General features: G+C 44.2%; 1 protein-coding gene across 9 annotated transcripts in view; it reads right to left on the bottom strand.

Moving 5' to 3' along the window:
* BCL11A (BCL11 transcription factor A) overlaps nt 1-13,997 on the bottom strand; it is a 95,377-nt gene extending 81,380 nt beyond the window's left edge. For all 9 annotated transcript variants that reach the window (XM_054575374.1, XM_054575381.1, XM_054575376.1 and 6 more), the window contains exons 1-2: nt 13,940-13,997; nt 6,719-7,048 (exon numbers count right to left, since the gene is read on the bottom strand). In XM_054575374.1, coding sequence (XP_054431349.1) covers nt 6,719-7,048; nt 13,940-13,994 — 385 coding nt within the window. In that variant the 5' untranslated portion in view covers nt 13,995-13,997. The remainder of the gene's footprint in view (nt 1-6,718; nt 7,049-13,939) is intronic.
* Between the last annotated feature and the right edge of the window lie 10,101 nt (nt 13,998-24,098).

Raw genomic sequence — 24,098 nt, 5'->3', positions numbered from 1 at the left:
TACTTTTAACAGGAAAAGCTGGAACTGTGGCTATTTAAAATTTTAAATATTCAAACGCCTGTAATTAACCATATGAAACAAATTATGTTGCATTTCTCCATACCAGCACACACAAAAAAATTCTGGTGGTGGATTGGGAGGTGGTAGAGTTGGGGAGACAACTCCAAGAGGAGGAAAGGATGTTTTCATTTTGCTATAGATCAAAGAACAAGAATGGAAACTGTGGCATATAGAGCATTTTTACATCACTGTCTTTCACACTGGGCTATCTAAGTTTACACAATTCCCAAGACTAGCTGCATATTAAGCTGGCTGTGTACAGCTTTATTATGGTTCGGTGGTGGAAGAAGCATTAATATTCCAGCTCCGCATCTGACAGGGCATTTACATGCGCCCATCTGAGCGGCACCTGAGAGCTCCTCCAAGGTGCAGTAACTGTGTGCCTATTGTAAAGGCAAATGAAGCTCACCTATTCCCTGCTGGGGTCAGAAGTGACCTCACTACCCCCCATGGCCTCAAATCCTTCCCTTGCCAACCTAACTCGATGCCATCGCAGAATGACGAATGAGCTCAGAAATAGACCCCAAGTTACGAACCCTGCTAAGAACAGCAAAAGCCTTTGCTGAAATGTTTTAAAAATGCATAGGGAGTGCAGCTGGCCAGTAAAAAAGCAGGAAGACAAATTCCAGTGAACCCAATATGGACTACGTTACATTCTAAAACTGATTAGAAATATAGTCTGATGTTTACTGGCTTCAAATTGAGTTTGGCATCAAGCATACTGGCTTTAATAATGCTGGCATTTTTTTATGATTATTATTTTAAATCTGCCTCTGGTCTCTAGGAGCACATGTGGAGAGCTAAAGCATTCTTATTCGTCAGGTTACATTTCCTGGAAATTAAGTTTGTGACAGAAAATGACTCTAGTAGCAATAATATGGTTCATGCTCAAATTAATTAGGTCATTGTTGTAAAAACTACATGGCAAATTACAAAGGTAAATTTACTGATATTGGCCAGAGCTCTATACCCTGCAAGGAAAAGGGAGAAGCAGCTGAGGGATGCTGGTTTACCTGGGCTGGAGAACAGAGGAGTGAGGGATATGAAGGCCAATTTTTTGTTTGTATTACAAATAAAAATACTAGTCGTTATCCATTAAATTATATAGTCTGAACATATTTTACGAACTTTATTAATGTCCTCCAAATTGACACATAAAATAAAAACCTGCTTGATCTGAGATGTTAAAAATGGGCACTAAGTTTTAAAAAAAAATTTTTAATCCTTGTAATAACAACAGTGCTGACATAACCATGACCCAAATGAAATCTGAACAAGCAGAAAGGTACTAAAGATCCTTGGTGATTAAATCTCTTGCTAAAAAAGTGGCAAGGTGCCAGGCTGGGTCCAGCTTGATGCTAAGTGCTTTTTATTGCACAAAGCTGGTACTACTGTCTGTAAAAACAGACTTGGGCTTGGGGTAAATTTTGTCAAATGATTTCTTTGTGCAATAAAGGGAGTGAACAGACCAACCACAGTAGATTAAATTAACATCGAATGACACAATCTCGTTGCATCTCCCTAGCTGCGCTACTTCAGTTAAATTTCAGATTTTCCCCCAAAGGAAAGCCAAACTTTCTTCCTTTCTCCCTGACTAATGTGGGAAGCTACCATTCATCTATTCTCCTTTATTAAACACTTTCACGAAGAAATCATGAGATTCTGAAAAATGCTTCCCTAGGATTTGCATGTTTGTTATACACTCCAATTAGTCCTCCCACATTAGTCAAACTACACTGACGCTGCAGTGTGAAAGTAATGATTTTCCAGGAGTCTAAAATGTGCCATTAATATGCATCCAACTCGCCCCTTCCCTGAGCTTAAGGTTTGCTGTGCTGACACTGCCGATGCGTTTCCGCACCCAGCTGCATTTTCCCAGCCCATGGGCAGCTCCACCATTAAAGGCCACATTCGCCAGGAGAAAGGTGTGCAAAACAGATTTCAGATCCTTTAAATTAAAAGCCACAACTCACAACACAACAAGGGATGGGGTGATTTAAGAAATTACAGCACCGTTTGTTTTTTTTTTTTTTAAGTTTTCACTGAATAAACACAGAGAATGGGAGGGAAACTTTCTCCCTCTGCTCCTGTTCTTGAAGTGAATACATATTTGTGTTTCCAATAAAAGGCCATTTTTACATTAACTGTCTGTAACAGCAGGAGACAGAAAAACTAACACAATCGCCACATCACACACAGGATGATCTTCATATCACGTGGCCCTATTCTCAAAACTATTATTGATAAAAGACAACTAGAAAAATACACAATGCATCTTTTCTGTGTCATCGAAGGGATACTGTCTGAAGAACTTGGGATCTTTGGGATCTTCCACCTTTTAGATTTTTTTTTTCCTTTTTGGCTTTCCGAAGTAAATTTAGCAGCCATGTGGGCCACTGTGTTTAATTAAGCTTTCAAAAGTCCTCTGACAATGCCAACAATTGTAAGACACTTCTGCAGCTCAATCATGCAATCACTGTGACAGTTCTATTTACAATTTGTCTTAGAAAGAGTTTCTCTGACATTGCACTTTGACAAAACATCCAAGCTGCCAGTTCACAACCTTTCTCTGTCTTATTTACAAATACAGCTTGTATATAGGGTTCCTAGTTTCATGAACATGAGTCTTTGGGTAGTGGTCTCACAAACACAGGCTGCCAGTGAAAATCCTAGGTATTTACTAGGAAACAATATTCTCTAGTCCGTGGATTCTGAAGGTAAATAAAATGTTAATCAGTATGTTGGAGAGGGGGATGCTGTTGTTGCTGTTTTTTAGCTGCTATACTAAAAATTCACTTCAGCAGTCAGTAGTTTTTATTCAGAATCATACAAATAAAGAAAAGCGAAAAATAAGGAGTCATAATAGGATACTATAATTTATAGTCTCATTTACAATTACACTGTAAAGTATACAAGTACACTCTCCTGTTCAGTCTGAATTAGGAAAGAATTAGAATGGGCTCAAAGAGAAAAGGCAAGCTGATTTTCTAAATTCTAAAAAGCATAAGTATGTTATACTTGATTTACTTTTAGTAACATGCTAATGTATTTCTGTTCTGAATTAGTATTTCTCCCTTCATTAGATATGTCTTACATATTATTATCTAGATATGAGTATATTGACTAGGCAAATAATTTTTAAATACCCTGATATAAATGTCTCTGTTCATGATTTCAAGGAGAAAAAAATGTTAGTAGACTTTACTGAATTTTATAGAACTTGTCATATTTTCTCCTATTTTCTCAAAAAGCTTAAGTTTATAATAGCCCAATCCTAATTTAAAGATTTCTATTTGCAATAAGCCAAAACCTCAAATCTGACTCTATTATTTGGCCTTTTTTATAAATGAACAGCAGTTTTATATTCACTAATCTCCAGTGAACATTTCCCCCTCATAAAATATGAGAGTAGAAAACAAGACGGAACGCCTATTAAAAGCCCTGACTGCCAGTCAAAAGCTGCTGATGTCTGATGGTGGATATTTGACACACAAATTGATGAACTGGGCCCCACACAGTGTAACCTGCTAATTTCCAGTTAAATTAACACTATTTCAATGGTCTCAATGAATCACAGTCATATAATATATTGGCTATTCGAATAAAATGAAAAAGCAACCTGATGACTGTATATGTGTGTACATGTTACACATGTGTACATGGGTGAAGTGATGGGCACATACCCATCTATTTGCCAGGTAAAAATCACCCTTTCTAAAAAATACTCAGCTTCAAGGGGCCTATGTACAGTCAAAATGCATACCGTTTACTGAAGATTTAAAGATCTCTAACCTTATTCCCATATTTGAAAGCCCCGAATTCTAAGCTTTATCTATCTCAGGGAGATCTGTCACTGTTTTATTCCTGCTTCCTGCCTATAAGATGGCACAGAGCACACAGTGAGCTCAAATCCAAGTTACATCACTTTAATAAAGCCTTTCCTACACAACGCACTTAAATGACTACCTTTTATGTGGTTGCCAAACATATTCTTCTAGAGATTCATCAATATATCTCTTTCCTAATACAGAGCATTGCTTCTCCTTTCTTTTTGTGACACGATTCAAATATCCACTGAATGATTACTCTTATTGTTTCCTTCCTCACCATAAAAAGAAAAGCTGACTTCGAATTGTGAAGACGTGCTTGAGAGAAATGGGTTGGGGGTACACAGCCATCTTCCAGAACTTTGCTTCAGAGGCACCTGAGGACCAGGGCATCTTAATTTATGTGCCATGGTAGAATGTTAATTTCACCATAGGAAACTCTTAATTCATTACTGTGAATTATGAGAAGTCATGATGCCAGTTACTGACATCTCGCTTTGAGATGTGACCATGCTATTTATGTTCAGCCAATTCCATAGTGGGAACAGGTGATTAAACACAATGAAAGAAATCAAGGCTTTGTAATTATTCGTGCATGCAGTTTACCTCACCTGGGTCAAAGCACTTGTGCACCCATTGAATATCTTAGATACCTTACTTAGCTTTCCATCTCAGTGAAATTATTTCATATTAGCCTTATAAAACATATTTTAGAGCTGCCTTTTTTTTTTTTTTTTGCTTCTCTAGGCTCTGTTATTGTACTACCTCTTTAAAAAATAATAATAGAACCTTTATGACAACCAGAGTTAAGGAAAATATCTTTTCTCTCCCTACATAGATTCACAACTGTAAAAGCAAAAAGCCTTTACTATCAGGCCTTCCCTCAACTTTTAGATTCTTTTTCTAAGTACAGAAGCACAGAATTTTTGAGCTGCTTAATCTGAGACCGAATAACCTATCTGGGACCTCAGTAAGAAGTGTGGTTTTAATTCTTGCTTGACAGACACTGTGTTTTGTCTTTTAAATGGGCAGCTCGATATGTAAATACGATGTTACATCACGCAAGTGTTACTCCATATTTGGTGATTTAGAAAGGCTTTGGATCTCCAAAGATGACAAATCCCCTTCCGCTTGCTCTTGCTTCATTAATCATGCCTTACACTTCTGTTCATTTTCCTTCCAGTCACAAGACAGCACATGGAAATGGTCATTGCCATATCCTACTGGGGGGTGGGAGGAGGGGGGGAAATAGAATCTTAACCTCCACATCACATAAGCTGAATGGGGTGGGTTTGAGAAAAATATTTTGTAAATGCAGCTTGCCTGGAAGTAGATTTTTCATTTCACTAAAGGAAAATTATCTGAATACTACTGCAGGAAGCATTTAAAAAAAAAAAAGGAAAGAAAGAAATGCCACATTTGAGTTTAATGATCAAATTGCAGAGGGGGAGAAAAGAAATAATATGACATTTAATCCCCTCTGGACCACTGACCTACTGCAGTTCAACTTTGTGGTCAAACTAGGTCAGAGACATAAGTTCCAGTGAATCAATTGATTATATGCACTATCATCCCTAAAACTGAACAAATCTTCTGTCTCTGGGGGAGGGGAATGGGGAAAACAGAGGAAAGTGATCCACCAACAGGCAAGCCGTTTTTGTCACCACAGAATCTGCATTCACTTTGTCTTATGTGTTAAATCACTGTGGTTTCAGGGAAAGTGTGTTAAGGACCACTATATTGTGTTGCTGTTTATCACTCAAGAGTAGGGATGTAAGTCCCTCTGTTAGCGGTTAATTCCTTTTCCCTTGAGCTGCTGAAAAACCCACACACCTAGCTACCTCTCCCCTAAAATTAACCAAATGAAGGAGGGCTGTTGAATGTATTGTATTTTTCCAAGAGAATTTTTACATTGTATTATAGCAGAAACAGTGGAAGTCTGGACTGGACATTTGTAAGGGTGACATGTGGTTGTGTAAACCACAAACAAAATCAAGATACATCTGTCAAAACCACATCAGAGACAAGAGAGAGCACAGAGAAGCATTTATCATTTAGCTGAGGAGGCAGGCTGCAGGGAGCAGCCGTTCCTGTCAAACCAACCTTTTGAAATTTCCAACATGCCCTTAAACTTTTCGAGTAAGCATGTCTGTGCGCTTCAGCAACTGCCCTCTCTACTCTGGCCTGGCCAGTCGAAATGGCATCTTAAAGTCAAGGTCACGGTGTCATCCCAACACGGGGCTGTGTTTAATTACAGCCCCATACGGGCTGACAGCCAATATGGATCCAAGGCTAGACCTGAAGCTCACTTAACTCTTTCCACCCTTTTCCAAAAGGCCTGCCAGCCCAGCCCACTTTACAGAAGCCTTGAGAACTAACTGGACCCCGAGAGAGACCTGCCCAGGTATTCCGACTCAAAACAGGTCATTGGCCAAATTACAAGTGCCTATGTGGCCACTTTGTCTCTGACTTGTCCCCCAGGCTGGAAAGAAACATTGGAAATTGGGCTAGGTGTCATAAGGTTCAACACTTAAAAATGAGAAGGGGCGAAAAAAGGAAAGAAATTCAGAATCAGCAGATTCAGAGAGAGGGTATCAGGTGTGTGTACCTATTCCGCCTACATCTGACTCAGTGAAGTGGAAAATATTTATTTTTATATTGTGTTCTGGACGTAAGCAATCGGAACGATTATTTTAACATTACAGGGCTGCCATGGACAGTCACATGGAGAAATACAGAAAGCACTTCACCACTCCTTAGTGCTTGGCTACGGCGCCTCTGAAAATGGAAAGAAAACATGCAAACAGCTTTTCTCCTTGCTTCTCATTTACCTGCTATATGTTCCTGTTTGGGGCAAATTCCTCTAGATGACGTTGATAAACAATCGTCATCCTCTGGCGTGACCTGGATGCCAACCTCCACGGGATTGGATGCTTTTTTCATCTCGATTGGTGAAGGGGAAGGTGGCTTATCCACAGCTTTTTCTAAGCAGAGGCTGCCATTGCATTGTTTCCGTTTGTGCTCGATAAAAATAAGAATGTCCCCCAATGGGAAGTTCATCTGGCACTGCCCACACGTGAGGAGGTCATGGTCCCCTTCTGGAGCTCCCAAAGGGCCGTGGTCTGGTTCATCATCTGTAAGAATGGCTTCAAGAGGTTCGGCTGTGGTTGGAGAAACAAAAGCACAATTATTAGAGAGCTAGAAAGGAGAAAAGGGGGATATATAAGATCAACACCATCCCATCCCACCAAATTATATAAAGTATTTCTAGGCTCTTCCACTTAATCCCCAGAAAATGTGAACACCTAAAATGTAAAAACCTACAAAGGTGGTCAGCAAGAAAGCAAATTTATCAATGAGGCAAATCATCATATATTTAAAGAAATCATCATATATTTCAAGTCTAACTTTCAAAACTCCAGAAATACATACATACTACAAATGTGTCTGGTTTGTGAATTTGGGAAGAATATGACTGTTAAATAAAGTAATGCAGGGGACATGAAGAAAGCTTAAACAATTACTACTCCCCCCAAAAAAATTTTGTAAAAACATAGATGGAAACCAAGTTTCTTTTTTCCTATAGATTAAGTTGTCTATTGCGCCAAAGAATAAAAGGAGAGGTGAATAAACACACAGACCCTTTGTGTATGAATGTATATACTCCTAAGTTATACAGAGACATAGCTTTATAAATTAGGAAGCTACTACATCACACAGAAAATGTGCCACATTTACACCGCGGTAATAAGAAAACGACTGCATTCACCCGTGAAACGGATCTAAATAATAATCATAACACAGCGTAATTCACACTGCCAAAAACCTTTCTGATCTCACTCTCAGCAGTGCCACAAAATCAAAGAAATCCCAAATTCACTGGCAATTCTTCTCAGACACATTAGCTAAATGGGATACTTTTGAGTACTTAAGGAAATAAGCCAATTAGTCATTTTTTCATTCTGAAGAAAGCCTAAAATATTCTAAACATGTTTGCACTCCGTGGCCCCCATCACATAAAATCAGAATGGTCAAGCAAATGCCACATTTCAGAACAAGGCTGAGAAGTCCTTTCTTTTAGACTTGAAATACTCTGCGTCATGTTGTCAAAGTTGACTAATTTTCTGAATGAGCTCTAAAACACTTCATTATAGGACTATTTCTGCACACATAATCACCAGCGATGGTATAACAAGGTAGATATGTCTTTCATTCCTGTTTCCTTTTTTTAAAAAACTTTGCAGCAAAATGCTCCAGCATCCACTGGAGCAGTTTCTATCATTGTTGAACCTTACAAAAGGGAAAAGAGAGTTGGTAAGTCTCTGCTCCTGAAATCTTAAGCTTACTCTATTATTCTATTAAAAAAAAAATCACAAAATACAAAACACAGCCAGGATGTTGCCAGTTTATAAAACTGAAGCAGAAAATGTACAAGTCTTAAACAGTTAATCAGTCTGACCTTCTTTAGCAAGCTGCCAATTTCACATTTAATGAACTTAAAGCCACAGAGAATCAAAAAATAGATTTTAATTTGAGTGTAGAATATTGGAACAGATTTTGATAAAGTGCAAAAATCCAGTGAACTCAGGTTAAATTTATTTCAACCCTACCCAGGCTGAATATTGAGGGGGAAGATCTGGAGTAACTCCCAGATGTGCTGGGTGAAATAATATTGAGAGAGCCCTGCCTAGCTGCACCTGTGCTCAAGTAGGACATGTCATAATTTCTAGCCTCTGGTACTCCTCCTAATTTAACATAAGGTCACCACAGGAATATGAAGGTTATATTCCTACTAATAAAGACAGCAAGGTAAGCACTTATGTTTCTTTGCCCAACATACTGACCAAAAGATAAATACAATACAGAATACACATGAATAGTTTTCAGATAAAAGGACACGAACGGAAGTGCTTATGCAGTATGCCTCTATGTCATTTTTCTCCTACATTTGCTTTCATTTTGACCAAGTGAGGAACTGAATAGGGTAAGTCATTCTCCCAGACCCCTGCTATCTGAATTAAGGATTTTAAGCACACACCAACAAATGTGGGTTCTGTGGTGGTGGTTGTTGTTGTTGTTTTTCAGCTTTAACTGAAGAGTTCTGTGGTTTACAGACTGAAGAAAGATTCAGGAAAAATATTTTATTTTACTAAAGTTACTAGTGCACAGACTCCTCACAAAAAAACATTTTTTAAAAAACTCCACTGTTAAGATTTGGTTTTTTATTCCCAAGGCCTGATAGCGAAAATATTTAGGATTAAGTGGAAATATTCTCCTAGGTATCAAATAGTTAAAGGTAATGTGGTACAAAATAGACTTGGTTAAAGTCTTCTAAATGTAGTGACTGAACTGATTTACAATCAAAACCAGGAAATGAAGTGGTAATTCAGAGGTTGCTGATTACACCTCCACATTTCACCTAATTAATTTTATAGGAGGCAAAGTTCTTGAAAATAACAAGATGATCAAATGTACAGATATAAAACCTGTAACCTCAACATTTTCTATGCTCTTAACGTAAATTATTGCTAATTAACAAGAATTATATCCTAATGTATGAAATACATTTAACATTGGGCTCCCTGAAAACATTTGGCTATTGATATTCAGAGATATACCAGAGCGTGTTCTTATTATGTTGTCATATTATTAAAAATCAGACGAAGTAGGGCACAAAGAAAATATGAAAATACAATTCTCTTGGTGTAGTCTACTGATTTGCATTGACATCTTTTCTCAGTGGCAATCAACATTTTCTTTCTGGGCATCAGATAATTTCTCTGTATTTTAATGCAAATTCATCTTTCCCTAAAAATATTCCTAACCTCAGCCATTTTACCCCCTCCTTCAATTCGACTCCATCCTCTTTCGCCCCCCACAATACCATGGTTTCTAAGCTCTGGCCTAAACAGCGGCTACAAAGCGGGGAGTCCAGGATTGAAGTGGAAGGGAATGGGCAAAAAAATCATAATAATTAGCCGCGAATTCTCTACTAGAAAAGGAAATAGAAAATAAAACGCTTCTGCGTTGAAACAGCAAGACAGACTGAAATGTCTCAATGCCCCAGCGGCTGGCTGAGATCTCTTTCCTCTCTCTGCTGTTGGAAAGGAATAAATTTAAAAAGAAAAAAAAAATCCTTAGAAGAAATGTAGGGAAGGAGCAAGGGAAACGAGGGCCGTTGGGGGAGGGGAGGGGAAAAGAGATCTGCCTTCAAGTTTGCTTTCCAAGTCTTTCCCTTTGATTGTCTTAACAAGGTAAGGAAGCAAATCGAGACTGAAATGCTGAGAGGAAAAGCAAAGAAACAAAAGCGAAGGCAGGGGCGACAGGCCCGGAGCAGGGGGCCCGGCAGGGGCGGGCTGTGCAGAAAGTGAAGTTGGGCGCCGGGACTCCGAGGCACAAAGCGAGCAGCGTGCAGGCTGCAGGCTCCGGCCGCGCTCGCTGCGAACACGTGTAGCAGCGGCCGCAGGGCCGAGGGACCGGGGATCGGGGGCCGACCGGCGGCGGGCGGCCAGGGGCCCCGGCCGCCGCCTCCACGCCCATCCAGCCCGACCGCCGGATAAGGAGCTTCCCAGGGCCTGCCAGTTAGGAGAAATAGCACGTGAGGCTTAAAATCTCGGCCGGTTAACCTGGTGTAGTCTCGGTATCACCGCACACACCTCAAGCCCGTCTCCTGAAACGCATTTCGTGTCCTCTGGCTCACACTTTACTCTGGGAGATCTCTGCAAAAGCATTTCTCCCGCAATTCCGGGCACCGATGTGCGCAGCGCCGCGGCGGCTGCGGTTATTCATTATTAATGACGCTGCTTGCCCGCATCATTATGATGATAACTATTACTATTGTTGTGATTTCGGGCTCCGAAGCGAGCGCTGTAGGAGGCGGGGGAGCGAGGGGTCGGGCTGCCGAGTCGCTCTGCAAGCCCGCGGTGGCCGCAGTGGTTCGTGCTTTGAGCGGGGGGGGGGGGGGGGGGGTGAGGGGGTGAAAAAATTGAACCTGGAGACTAAGTGCAAACTTGCCGGATCTCTGCCATATGGCCTTGCCCCCAAACCGAAGAGCGCGCACTCCCCTTTCCTCCCCAATCAAAAATGCTTGCCCCAAAAGAAAACGAGAACTGCACCCCGCTCCGCTCTCGGCAGTCGGGGGTGTCGGCGCAGCGGGGTGCTTCTCCGCAGTCCTGGCCTGAAGCATTTTTTAAAGTCAAAATGAAGAACAAAGGCACAAGGGGTGATGGGGGGGAGAAAGGGAATTCTGCCTAACCGTCCGGTTCCCCCACCCCCACCCTCGCAAAGCTCTTCCCTCCCCGGCAGAGAAACGCTGGGCGGGGGAAGGGGGGGGGAATGTGGTACAGGTTCAAGTTCGCTGAGCTTTCTTGATCTTGTTCTGCCTCCTAGCGACCGAACGGCTCTCACTCAGCCCAAGGAGCGGAGGATGGGGGAGGGGGGCGTCCAGAAGAACCCAATGGCTCCCGCCCCCTCTTCGCACCCAGTAAAAGGAGCGACCCCTGTACCCCCTCCAAGCTGGTCCCGTAACCTAAAGCCCGTTCTGGAACAGGGGAAGAAGGAGGTTAACCCACCCAGCCAGCAGTACCCCGAGATGGACTCGGGATAAGGGGGGAGGTGCAGCCAGGACTGCAGGTCTCAGTCCGTCCTCTGAGCCCCCAATGCATCCTTCCAAAGGAGGGCCCGGCTTTCCCGAGTCCTGCGAACACTGCCCTTCCTTCCCGCCGGTACCTGGCCGGGCTGTAACTTCACACCGCCGCGCGCCGCGTCTGCTCCGCATCCGGCGCAGCCGGGGGAGTGGGGGGCGGGGGAGAGCGGCGAGCGAGGGATGCGCGGGGGTGGGGAGAGGGAGGGCCCCGCAACGTGCCGGGGCGGGGGAGCTTCCAAAGTGTGTGACAAGTTACAGGGCCAAGTGAAAAATTCAATTCACTGTGCGCACCCCCACCACCACCACCACCCCTTTAAAAAAATACAGAACTGGGTTTAGGTGGTCCTTTAAAATTGCATCAAAAATTAAAACAAGGGTCACGAGTGAAGAGGGGAAAGGATGTGGGCCCTCTCACGTCCTTCCCTCGCTGACAAACTTTCCTAAGTGCCCACCACCCGCCTTTCCAGACGCACTCTCCTAGCCCGGAGACAGCCACCCACCCACCCCTTATAGAGGCTCACACGGATTCCCACCATCACCCCCCAACCAAGCCAGGCCCGGGATAGAGGGCAAGAACAAGAGTGGGGTGCGCGGAGTCCCTGGATCCAGGACTTAAAGAATGCATACTTGAATACTACTCCCCTGAAGGACCCCCACCCATCCACCCCCACCCACCCCTACCTGGCTTATCAGTGCTCGGGAACCGGGGGACTGGTGGCCAGGTCGGGTGGGAGGAAGACAGGGAAAGCACGTGGTGGCCTCCCCGCCGTCCCAAGGTGTGGACAGTAGACGCGGGGGGCGGGGAGGGGGGGCAGAACGCACTTTCTCAGTTGCTTTGCAAAATAAAAATGCTTTGCAAAGCCGAGTTTCCCTCCTGCCAATTTCGAAGTCGGGTTGGCTAGGAGGCGGTCTGAGCATTGTACTGGGGGCGAGAGGGCACTGTGGACCCCGCCGGCGCGAAGTCGCGGTATGGCCTGCCGCGGTGCCGGCGGGCGGGCGCCAGGAGCCCGGTGGGCGATCCCGGGCCGGGCGGGGGCGCGGCGAGGCTAAGCGAGGCCCCGGCGAGGCCCGGCCGCCGCCACCGCCCGCTCCCAGGCTGCCGCGCCGCTCTCGGTCCTGTGTCTGTTTGTTGGCAGGAGGCTCCCGCACACGCGGTGCTTGTAAACATTCAGACACGAGATTTTTCCCAATCAAAATCCACTTCCACTTTTTTTGAAAATCTTCCAAAAAATAGTAAGAGGAGGGAGTTCCTCGCTCCCTCTCCCTGCCGCTACTGCTCTACTGAAGGGGTTTGGGGAAAGAGGTAATTGTAATTTTTTTCCCCACTACCTAAAGACTGTGAGATTTTTGCTGGGGGGGGGGGGGGGGGGGGGGGGGGAGTCGAAGAGGAGAGCATCGCAGAAAAGGCCAGCGGAGCGTTTGGCTTCTCTGTTTTGGGGGCAAGAAATTTTACATTCTCTTGCCCTGTTTTATTTAATTTTTAATCTAATTTTATTTTATTTAGCACGTCTTCTCGCCGCCGCTAAGGTTCGGCCGCGAGGGGCGGGCAGCCTCAGACTCAGCGGCAGCGCCCCGGGCGCCCGCCCTCCCTCTTCAGCGCGCCCCCGGCCCTAGCTCCTGCCCTTCGGCGGCGGCGGCGGCGCGTGAGGGCCAGCGCGAGGAGCCGGCACAAAAGGCAGCGGGACAAACACCCACCTAGGGCCGGAACAAAAGGCGGCAGCGCCGACCGCGTCTCCGCTCCTTCCCGGTCGCCCGGCTTTCCCTGCCGACGCGACCCCTCTCCACACTCGGCAGACTCCAGAGCGCCCGGGGCCCCCTCCCACAATCCCACTTTCTCACTATTGTGGAGATGACTACTTTCCTCCCTGTGCACACTTTACCGTGAGCGCGCCGATGTCCGAGGGCCAGTCTCACCTCTTTTCTCCCTGGGAATTGTTTTTTAGGTTCGGGTTCCCTATCACACCCCCCCCCACCGTTTTCCTTCCTTCGATGAGTGGAAGCAACCCCCCCCTTCCCTACCAGTTACCTCCCCTAGGTTTGCATGAGAGTTGTTCGCATCCATACATAGCATTGTTCATTATTTTGCAAAATTAGAGGGGAAATCATTGCATTCCTTCTCGAAGAGCGAAATAAAGCACCGGAAAGCAGGAAAGAGGAGTCAATTTTTGTAAAATTAAATAAAATTAAAAGGTGCGTGTTGTCCCAAAAGTACACACGGCTATGGTTCGGGATGGAATTAGGTTTTTTTCCTCCCTTTAATCTCTTTTATCCCGACTCTCGGAGGTTTTTCTTGCGATAAAATTTTAAAATGCATGCACACACCCCTCTCTTCCCCTAGTTCTTGCTTCTCGTCCTGCGCGCCCTCGTGATTATTAATAATTATTATTACTATTATTGGGTTACTTACGCGAGAATTCCCGTTTGCTTAAGTGCTGGGGTTTGCCTTGCTTGCGGCGAGACATGGTGGGCTGCGGGGCGGGCGGCGGCGGCGGCGGGCGGCGGCGGGCGGACGACGGCTCGGTTCACATCGGGAGAGCCGGGTTAGAAAGGAGACTCCAGAGAAAATATCTTCATCAGTGCCTTTTGACATCCAAAATAAATTAGAAATAATACAAAGATGGCGCAGGGAAGATGAATTGTGGGAGAGCCGTCATGGCTTTTTTTTTTTTTAAGCAAAAAAAAAAAGAGAGAGAGAGAGAGAGAGAGAGGAGAGAGATAGAGGGAGAGAGAGAGAGAGAGAGAGAGAGATGAAAAAAATGGCAAAAAGCCCCCCTGAGCTGCAAGTTCAAGTGCGGACGTGACGTCCCTGCGAACTTGAACGTCAGGAGTCTGGATGGACAGAGACACACAAAACATGGGCAGGGCGAGCAGGAGAGAAGGGGAGGAGGGAAGGGGAAGCTCACACCAATGGACACACATCAGGGGCTGGACATGAAAAAGAGACCAGGACAAGCCAATGGCCAGTGCGGGGCGGGGGAGGTGCGGGGCGGGGGGCTCCGCAGACGCCAGACGCGGCCCCCGGGGGAGGGGCAGGCGGAGGGGAGGGGGCTCTGGGGCCGCAGGCTCACCAGTGGCCGCAGCGAGCGCCGAAGCGGTGGCGTGGCCCGAGGAGAAAAAAGCGGCGGCTGGGGTAGGGGTGGAGGGAGCAAGACGTGCTTCCTCCCCCCCCCCCACACCGCACGTGCACCCCAAAGTGAAAGATTTTTTCTTTTCTTTTTTTTTTTTTAAGCTGGAGTGTACGGGGAGGCTGCAGCCCGGGGCCGGGGAAGCGCGGGCGGAGGGAAGCCAGGTAGAGTTGCTCCCGGACACCCTCCTCTGTGCGCACACCCACTTCCCCTCACCGCCGCCGCCGCTCTCGCTCCCCGCGTGTGGACGCCCGGGGCCGAAGTGAAAGCCCTGAGCCCGCGGCTGCGCTCGGGAAACTTTGCCCAAGGAGAGGCTAGCAAAGAAAAATCACCCGAAGTTGAGAGCTGAGCCTCCAAGTTACAGCTACGCAGCGGGCGAGGGGAGGTGGGAGGGAGCGCGCGGCGAAGCGGAGTCCAGCCCAAGTTTGGAGGGTGGCAGGTCCGGAAGGGCAGCGCTGGGGCCTCCTGGAGCCCAGGCAGCCTGGAGAGAGGGGGCAGGGGCGAAGGAGGCGGTGCAGGCCCGGGCTGGAGGGTCGGGAGGGCGCCCCCAAGGCCGAACAGGGGGGCTGGGGTACTGAGCGCCCTGGCAAGAGATTGGGTCGTGATGCAACTAGAAGCCCGGAGTCGAGGCTCCCAAGGGTCGGGAAAGAGAGGCCGTGAAATAGGAACGAGCCGCCAACCTCGGAGCACGTTCCGGCACCCGGAGGGGAGCGCCGGGTCCCAGGGCGAGGGAGGAGCCGAGGCGTCCACCTCTCCGAGCGGCCGCGGGCCAGAGGACAAAGCACGGGTAGTCCTCAGAGTTCCAATCCCAGGGAATGTGGTCCTGGCGCCGCGGGAGGTCCCGGAGCCTGGTCCCAGGGATGGACACACCCCCTCCCAATCCAGAGGAACTGCAAAAACACAGAGCAATGAAAAGAAAATGTTTCTTACGGACAGAGCACAACTATTTCTGTGCTGATACCCAGGGAGAGAAAATGGGGAATGAAAAGAGAGCGGCTCGCTCTCAGGAGCAGCGGGGAGGCCATGGTGGTGGGGTGACCGCCCCGGGTCAGGGCCGCGCTCCTCCTGTTACCCGGGCCAAGGCGCTCACCACGGAGCCCCCAGCCCCCCCCCAACCCCACGCCAGCCTTTCGGCGGACGTTCTCAGGAAATTAGGGAAGACCTGTTGGAAATAAACCCCTGTCTCTTTAATGCACACGCGCGCGCGCGCACACACACCACACGCTGCCGCTGTCAAAAAGCTGGCTTCACTCTGGCGTGGGATACTTTCAGTTTTACGTAAAATGTACAGCAACAGCACCCCCTGCGATTGGAAAGTTTATTCGGAAACGTGCCTACAAAGTCCCCCGGCGTCTCCCGCCTCCCAGCCTCCCTGCCGGCCTGCGCCGCCGTGTAGCCTCGGCGGCCTCCGCCGCCCACGCCGCCGCCGCCGTGGAGACCACGCTGCAGTTGCAAATCCGGAAGGGCAGGGTGCGAGGAAAAGGGATTGAAGTCCGAGGGAGGCGGGGAGCGTGCAGGGTGGAGGCGGGTCGCCGCGGCCCGCGCGACTCCGAGCTGCAGGTGGACGTCTGTGAGTGTGTGTCTGCAGAACAAGGAGCGTCCTTCCCTCTCCTCCAAGCGGCTCCACAACCCGTCGTGGCTTCTATTCCCCCTCCTCAGTCTAAAGGACGTTGTATTCGTAAATTCGCCCACCCGGCGCGGGGCTTTGTTGTTTTAACCAAGGGACCCGGCTTGCGCTGGCGCACCCACCTCCCAGCTGCGCAGAAAAGCGGCTGTTTATTCATGTGTTGTCTTAGTAAAAGTTTCAAACCTATTAGAAAATGACTGGCTTGCCTAGCTTGGGAAAGCTTCGGGTTCCTCTAAGGAAGAAAAACAGGTTTTGATGCTTAACATTAAGAGAGATGTGGGCTGGACTGCATTTGTGTTAATGTGGTTTGTTGTTTCTTTCCAGTTTTTTTTTGGGGGGGGGACTCAAATCCTGTTTAAGAAGCAGGAAGATTCACTTTCAGTAAAGCTCTAGCGTGTACGTTACACCATTTCCCCTTTTTCATGAGTTCTTCGGAGCAGGTCAGCATCTTCCTTCTACTACTGCCTTTTCTGGGGGGCGAGGGGGGGAGGTCGGGTTAAACTAGTCTTAGAGGGACCAAAAGAATAATATCCTTGGTGGGGGGCGGGAGGGGGGCGGAGCGAGGCAAGGAGAAGAATAGTTGGAAGGAAGGTGAGGAGAAGGAAGAAGAAAATGCAACTGGGAGGCCTTTGAATAATAAATAAATTAAATAAAAGTCCCTTCAGGTAACAATAGTGAATCAGATTCTTTCGGAACCGAGCTTTTCAAATTTAAATATTTTCCCACCCATCCATAAAAGTCCATATATAGAGAATGTATATAAATGGGCTAACGTGTGTTGTGGAAATATATATGTATGATTTATATATAATGGTGTGTATAAAGCTTTTCAGGGTTGGCTGTAGTGTAAAAAGTAATGACTTTATTACCTCTGAAAGGTTCTGTGGTTCACATTTAACAGTCTTCTGAATTACAATTCATTACCCAGTTGTGTGCTCTCTAAAACCGGGACCTATCAGGGCCGCTATCTGTGGTTATTTCCAATAAATAACTGGCAACATTTTATTGATTTTCTTTTTAAAAAAATAGGAAATTAAGCACTTAGTTACAAGTAGGTCTGCTATGTTATTGCACTTGTTTCAGATTCTAGGGGGTTCCTTCTGAAACCACATCTTAAAACATACATTAAAAACCCAGTTTTGCAGCTGCTTTCCCTGGGTGCCAATGGAGAGGTAAGCAGCGACGTTTCCACCATTAACATATATTTAATTTCACTATCATAAAATGCCCACAGTGAAATAGGGACTGCCCTCCACTCCTGCCCCTCCCCCAGCCGGATTTCTCCCAGTCCAGAAAGCTAGGGTTGTGTAGAGGTATTTGGTTCCTTCTGGTCTCGGACCCCCACTCACAATACCTTGCGTTCGCCCCTAAGAGTGGCGCCTCCTCACTTATCGCGGCTGGACCGCTGGATGCTCGCTAAAGCGCCCAAAAGTGGGGGATGGGGAGGGTGTTGTTATGTGTGTTTAAAGAAATAAAAATGTGTTGTTTTAAGAGGTTTAAAATATTACATAAGTATTGATTAATGATGCAGGTGGTTTTGTAGAGGAGTGAAAGGTCACTTTAAACGAGCACACTTGGATACACAATAAGTATATTTACCTTTCCAAAAGTGGCTTTTAGAAAGCAATAAATTAAGACAATGTTAAAATTATTTTCTGACCGTTCAGTTAACTTCATTTCGAGCTGTAGAACCTTCGCTGATTTCACTAAGGGGGTAATACGCTCCGTGGGCTCTTCACCAAACCTTTGATGACGACATTGCGTGTAAACTCCGGGCCAACAGACGACCCCTCCCCTCCCCTCCGCCCCCTTTTTATCTTGCCCGCGGAGGAGACTCCCCAGGACTTCCTGCAATATATATTCTGCCTCTGATCTCCCTACTTAATAGCCAAGTCCTGGTTTATGCTTTATAATGTGTTGACAAGTTTTCTAACAGACTTTCTGAAATAATGCACATATATTCACGTCGGTTAGAAACCCACTGTATTTTTAGAGTCGAGTAGATCTACACCCTAATGCAGTGAGAGAGTGTAAATCATAGAGGATTTCATAGTCTTTTCAGTAGTTTTCGGTATGAAGTATGAGCCGCGTGGCCTCCAGACGTAACCTTTGAGAAAAAAAGACAGTGCTTTTATTTTATGGTGTAAAGTGCTTTTAGCTCCAGGGCTCTGAACGTGAATGTGGTCAACAAACAGCTCCAAGAGGGAGACTTAATACAGTCCCAGCCCTCGTGCCACGGATCGCCTGGCGCGGGGGACTCCGGCTGAGCCAGAGAATGAAGGGTTAAAAGGTCTGTCTCGATGGAAACTACAAGATTAAAATAAAATATTCACTGCCTGCGTTTAGGAGGGAAATACCTTTACAGACTTAAAGATAAAGAAATGAATGAATGAATGGTTAAAAATACTTGATTTTCACTTTCTTTTTTTCCTAAAGGCAGTTCAGAGAACAGAGAACGGGCAGTCCCCTTCATAAAAATAAAACCTAGGTATGGATTCTACAGTTAGCATAGGTTTGCATTTGGGGTTCTTGCAAGTGGAAGTGCTAGGGTGTTGTTAGGATAATGGAAAATTAATCAAAAAGAGGAAGGGGGTTGTGTGTGAGGAAGGATGTGGACACTCTAAATTGAAAGGTGAGCAAAGGGGCCACATTTTTTTTTCCTCCTCTACTTCCAGTGCGATCCAGAGCCTGGGATCTAAGGAGGCCCTTGGAGGGCAGTGTCTACACCCTCTACAAAGGCACAGGCTCCTCCTCCCCCAGATACCTGGGGCAACAGTTAGTCTGGTATTTCTCCAGAGGCTCCCTGGGCTTTTAGCTGGTTGGCAGGCAGGCCACCTCACACACCTGGATGAACCTATCCAAAAAAAATGGGAGAAGAGAGGGAGGGAGGGAGGAGGAAAAAGCTGAATCTGCTCTACATAAGTCTATACTTGCCTCTAGACTGGGCAGCTGTGTGCTGAGTCAATAATGTGTGGGGAGAGGGGAGCAGTAGTCTCACCACTTAAGTAAGGGGCCCCTTTGAAGACAACAGGAGTTCTGCTTGGAACACTGCTGGGTGAAGTCCTCAGTTTCGCTCTCTAGCATTGTCATCAAAGACACACAGCTGCTCGGCAATGAAGCCAGTCCAGGGTGCTGTGTTAGAAACATCCTGGTGCGATACTCAGCGCACAGTAAATGCTCAATAAATGGTTTTTGAGTGAATACTGAATAAATCCTATCAGTACATAACTGAAACCAACATAACCATCCAAATTCTATTCATTTCCACCAGAGAATAATAAGGCTTTGATTAGGCAACCCTATTAAGAGTGCATTGGAGCCTAAAAGTGATATCCACCAAGGATGGTGACATCGAAAAGATTATCCCCAATATCAGAGCAGCTGAACAATTAGGAATACAATGCAAGATATTTTTATCAACTCAAACAGACTATATTATCAAATACTTTCAAATAAACCAGTATCAGAACCCAGTATCAAAAGATCTATTTTTTTAACATTGCTTTTTTATATATGTACAAATCTGGCTATTGAAATGAAAGCACTTCCAAAGGAAAAAAATACAATACAAACCAACAAAAATTAAACATATCTCAAACTTCAGTCTCTGTGCAACCCACTCCATGAATCTTTTGCTTTTAACAAGGGAGTAATTTTTTCAATACATGTTTTTCACACCTCATCTTAAAAATAAGCTTCACCTATTTGCCTTTTGGGGTGAGGGGAGGCGATGTAAATAAAAGGAAAAGCAACACAACACACACACACACACATCTGGTCTGACATTTTGTACAGTAAATTTCAACCCGGTGTGATTTAAAACAATGTGAGTTTAGAAAACCTCTTAAAATTTGGGTTTTTAATGGAAACGCTGACAGACTCTTAATTAAAGAAACCCTGCCAGACACTGCTATAATGAAATAGTTGTGCTTTCATTACTATAGAGGCACTATAGTTAAGGGTCTGTCAGTGTTTCTATTATAAACCCCAACTTTAAGAGGTTTATAACTTGGGCTATTTAAATGGCACTGGGTGGAATTCAAGTTATCAGTCCAGATGTGAAGCTGTTTTATAAAAGACAGAATAACTCAGCTGAGGAAGGTGAGATCTCTCTCTCTCTCTCCCCCCTTCCCTTCCTCCTACCCTCCCCACTTTCTTTCTAAGAAAACATCACAGAAATTAATTTTAGTTGTTTCAGATAGTAGTATTGTCAACTTCTGGCTATGACCTCAGTGTCTAAAAGGAAATTTTATAGGCAGTTAGTCCTTTATTTGGACAAGTATTCTTTGCCATTATTATACATTTTTATTATTTTATTATTCTGGGAAATATATATATGAAAAATATATATTAAATATATATACAGAGAAATACAGAAACAACTAAAAAATCAAGATTCTGTATCAAGAAATATTGCACCCTCATATACATACAGAGAGATATACACACTTCATGTTACATTCTAGTGGAAATGCATAAACTTACTGAAAAGGAGAAATAAAGCACCTGAGATATTCTCTATCTTATCTACCAACAGTATGGCAAAAATGAAAGAGGTATTAAAATCTTATTTCAGAAAGTTGTAGCTTGGTACCACTTGGTTTGTTCAGAAAGCAACAGCTAATATGGTGCAGTCAGCACTGAACTACCCAAGTACTATACACAAACACTATATATTTCTCTGCTTGACTTTCATTATTGACAGATGGATGAAGAATTTACCTTGGATTATCTAAGGGACTGAATTTTTAAAAAGATGTTCTATTTACCTAGCCTACAACCACCATCATATGTGATTCATGTTTGTTAGTAATGATGCGGCTGATGCTGATTCTGTCATAAGGAAAACAGGACGGTGATGATGGTGATGATGGTGATGTTAGCGTTGGCGATGGAGGTGATGATGGTGGTGATAGTGGTTTCTCTAGTTAACCAGTTCATCAGAGGAGAATAGAAATAGGATGAAGATGAAGGTAAAAGGCTCAAACCCTGACTTTTCCAACTCTTCTTGCTTTAGAAAAGCTGTTAGGTAAAAATCAGGTGGTAGGTGAGTTAAAATGGAGTTTTCTAATGTATGTTGCTCTGTGTCCCTCCCACACACACACTAAGACGTGGCCTTGGCTGGGTTTTGTTGCCAGGCCCTAAGGTCACCGATTTCATACAGAAAGACCCACCAAGAAATGTGCAGCAACCATGTCTGCATTCAGAAACCTTTCCACTTCCGGAAGAAGAGCAATTATTTTCTCTGTTCTCTCTCACTAGGATCAAACCACCAAATCAGGCCATCAAGTTACCATAGGGCCTTGATAATTCTCACTTCACAATAGATTTAGTTGGTCTCCTCTAGAATTAGTTAGGTGACAAAAGAGAAGTCATCAAAACATGTCACCAGGCTCAAGTTCTTTCTCTGCCAGTTTCTCATAAACCCCCAAAATATCTAGCCACCCAACCACTTCAGGTGTGTGCCAACCATTTGCAGAGATCACTGAATAGCTGGGACTATTCTGGTTCCTTTCCAGAAATTAAGACACTTTTTTTTTCCTGATAGTTAATCATCAGTAATTTTTTTTTCCTGCCAGATTTAGCAAAGAGATCTTTTCTGATAGAAAATGCCTATTCCTATTTCATCTTTCTTTGGCAGCATGGCAGTGGATAAATCTCTAGCCTCCCATTCCTGGTTGTATACAATTTACCTATTTTCTCTCTCTTTCTCTTTAAAAAAAAAAATCCCTGCACAAGGTCAGCTATCTAATCCTCCAGGTTCCTATAAAATGGAGAATCTGGTCCTAAGAACTGTTATTCTTTCTTTCTTTATGGAGCCCTGCTCTGGGCAAACATGAGATGTGGTTCCTGCTCTTGGATGGCTTTTATTTTTAAGGCATTAAGATACACATACACAGGCACAAGCCTTTATGTCACATAAAGTTCACAATTCACGCATGCCAAAGCCATACAGATAGATGCACATTATTATGCCTGCTTTATATAGATATGGCTTCACATTACTGATTTTAAGTCTTTAGCAAGGACCTGTTTGAAGGAACACAGCTCTGGTCACTTCTGACAGCAGATTTTTACTTTCTGGAGAAAGAGCTTGATTTGCCAGAAATTAGAATAGTAAATTAATGAGGTATCTGTGATAATCTATTGGGGTTTTTTTAAGTTTTTATGATGTTATTAAGTAGCTTAACCAGTTAGTTTTGAGAAATGAGCTTTCTGTACTACACTGTTTTGTAGACAATATTATAGAGTATTTCTAGTATGCATTTGTGGATATATCACTTTTAAATGACATTATTTCACTTCCCTAACACACAGTAGGTGTTTAATACATTTGTTGAATCAAGGAATGAATTTCACAAATGTATTTTCAGTTGTTGCTGCAGGTGATAAATACACAGGTATTTGTGTCTGCTCAATAATAAATTAAATATGCATATAGTGGAAAATTATATTATTTCGCTTTTTAAATAGTTAAGTGTGGGCCATTTGAACTGCGGTCTAACCCAAACATCCTAAACTACAAGCCCATTTGCATCAGGTGGAAACAATTGCATGTTTTTCTGTGTATGTGTTATATAATAACTTATGTCATAAAAGGCACCACATGGCTCAAGTCCTGGGTCATCAGTGCTTATAGGACAGAGCCTCTGTCATTTTCATCTTTTCCCTCTCTCAGCACAGAGTAGGACCCTAGGAAATGTCTGGTATGTGAATAAAGACTTACAAAGTAGACCACTTAGATTCCCAGAAACTTCAAATTCCTATATACTGCAGATAAGATGTTCCTTTTATTGTTCTCAGGTCTCAAATTTTGAAATGCAATAAAATATTTAAACAGCCAAAATCCAAGTGCGTTGTAACACAGAGCAACTCTGAGAGATTAATTCTGGAGCCTGATTCTCCAGATTCTACCTTCTTTAAATATCAAAGTCTGTTCTAGCCAGTTCTAATTTGAAGAGGCAAGGCTCACAGAGCCTTATGTAGGAAATTGCCCCCTACCCATCCTCAAATGGCGATTTTTGTGGCCTTGCTCAGGGAGTATGGGAAATACCAGTGTGTGCTCTTCAAATATAATGGGGAAAGAATCATGACCCTCTCTTTTCAAAACAGTCAATCTTGAACTCTGAGCTTAATTAGTAGAACACACAAGATTGGTGAATTTTTAAAATAAACTCGGTTTCTGAGAGTAAATTAATTATTTGAGTATTATGCACATAAGGGATTTTGCTAAAGATTTTAGACCTTTTTGATGTGTTGATTTAAAGAGTGTAGAAAGTTAATGCTCATTTTAAAGTATATGCTTTACAGAAGTTAACTCTCCTTAATGGAAACTTGCAACTCTCAATTTTTTTCTTTTATTTTAGCATAAATAAATCAAAGTGAGAAGCAGCCTCAAACCAAAAAAGAACTACTTTACAAAAAAAATTATATGATTTTAGCTTTAGTAATATCTTAAGGGTTCCAAGCTATTTTATTTCCACTGATCTTCACATTTAAAGGTTTCAATCTCTTGAAATTACTGTGACAAAGAGAAAATTTTAAATGCTGAGCTCAGGCTTGTGCTTTCAGCTATTTTACCCTCGGTAAGAATGACACGATATCCGGTTTGTTAGGAATGTTCAAAATTAATCCATTTCTGACAATGGTAAAAAGTTGTGATTCATTACCTTCAATTTTTAAATATTCTAGAAGGAAAAAGCTTTTTATTATGGGAGCTGAAAGAGGCAAAATAGCCCCCGATGTCAGGTGGTACATTTTCTTCATATTCTAGGGACCGGAGATTGACCAGCAGCAAGGAAACAAACATTAAT

The sequence above is a fragment of the Pteronotus mesoamericanus genome, unplaced genomic scaffold, assembly GCF_021234165.1.
Source record: "Pteronotus mesoamericanus isolate MK-2021 breed Mesoamerican mustached bat unplaced genomic scaffold, CSHL_Meso_final contig_291, whole genome shotgun sequence".
In the NCBI taxonomy this organism is placed as follows: Eukaryota; Metazoa; Chordata; class Mammalia; order Chiroptera; family Mormoopidae; genus Pteronotus; species Pteronotus mesoamericanus.
The sequence above is the reverse complement of the archived record's forward strand: the minus strand, read 5'-3'. Positions and strand labels throughout refer to the sequence as shown.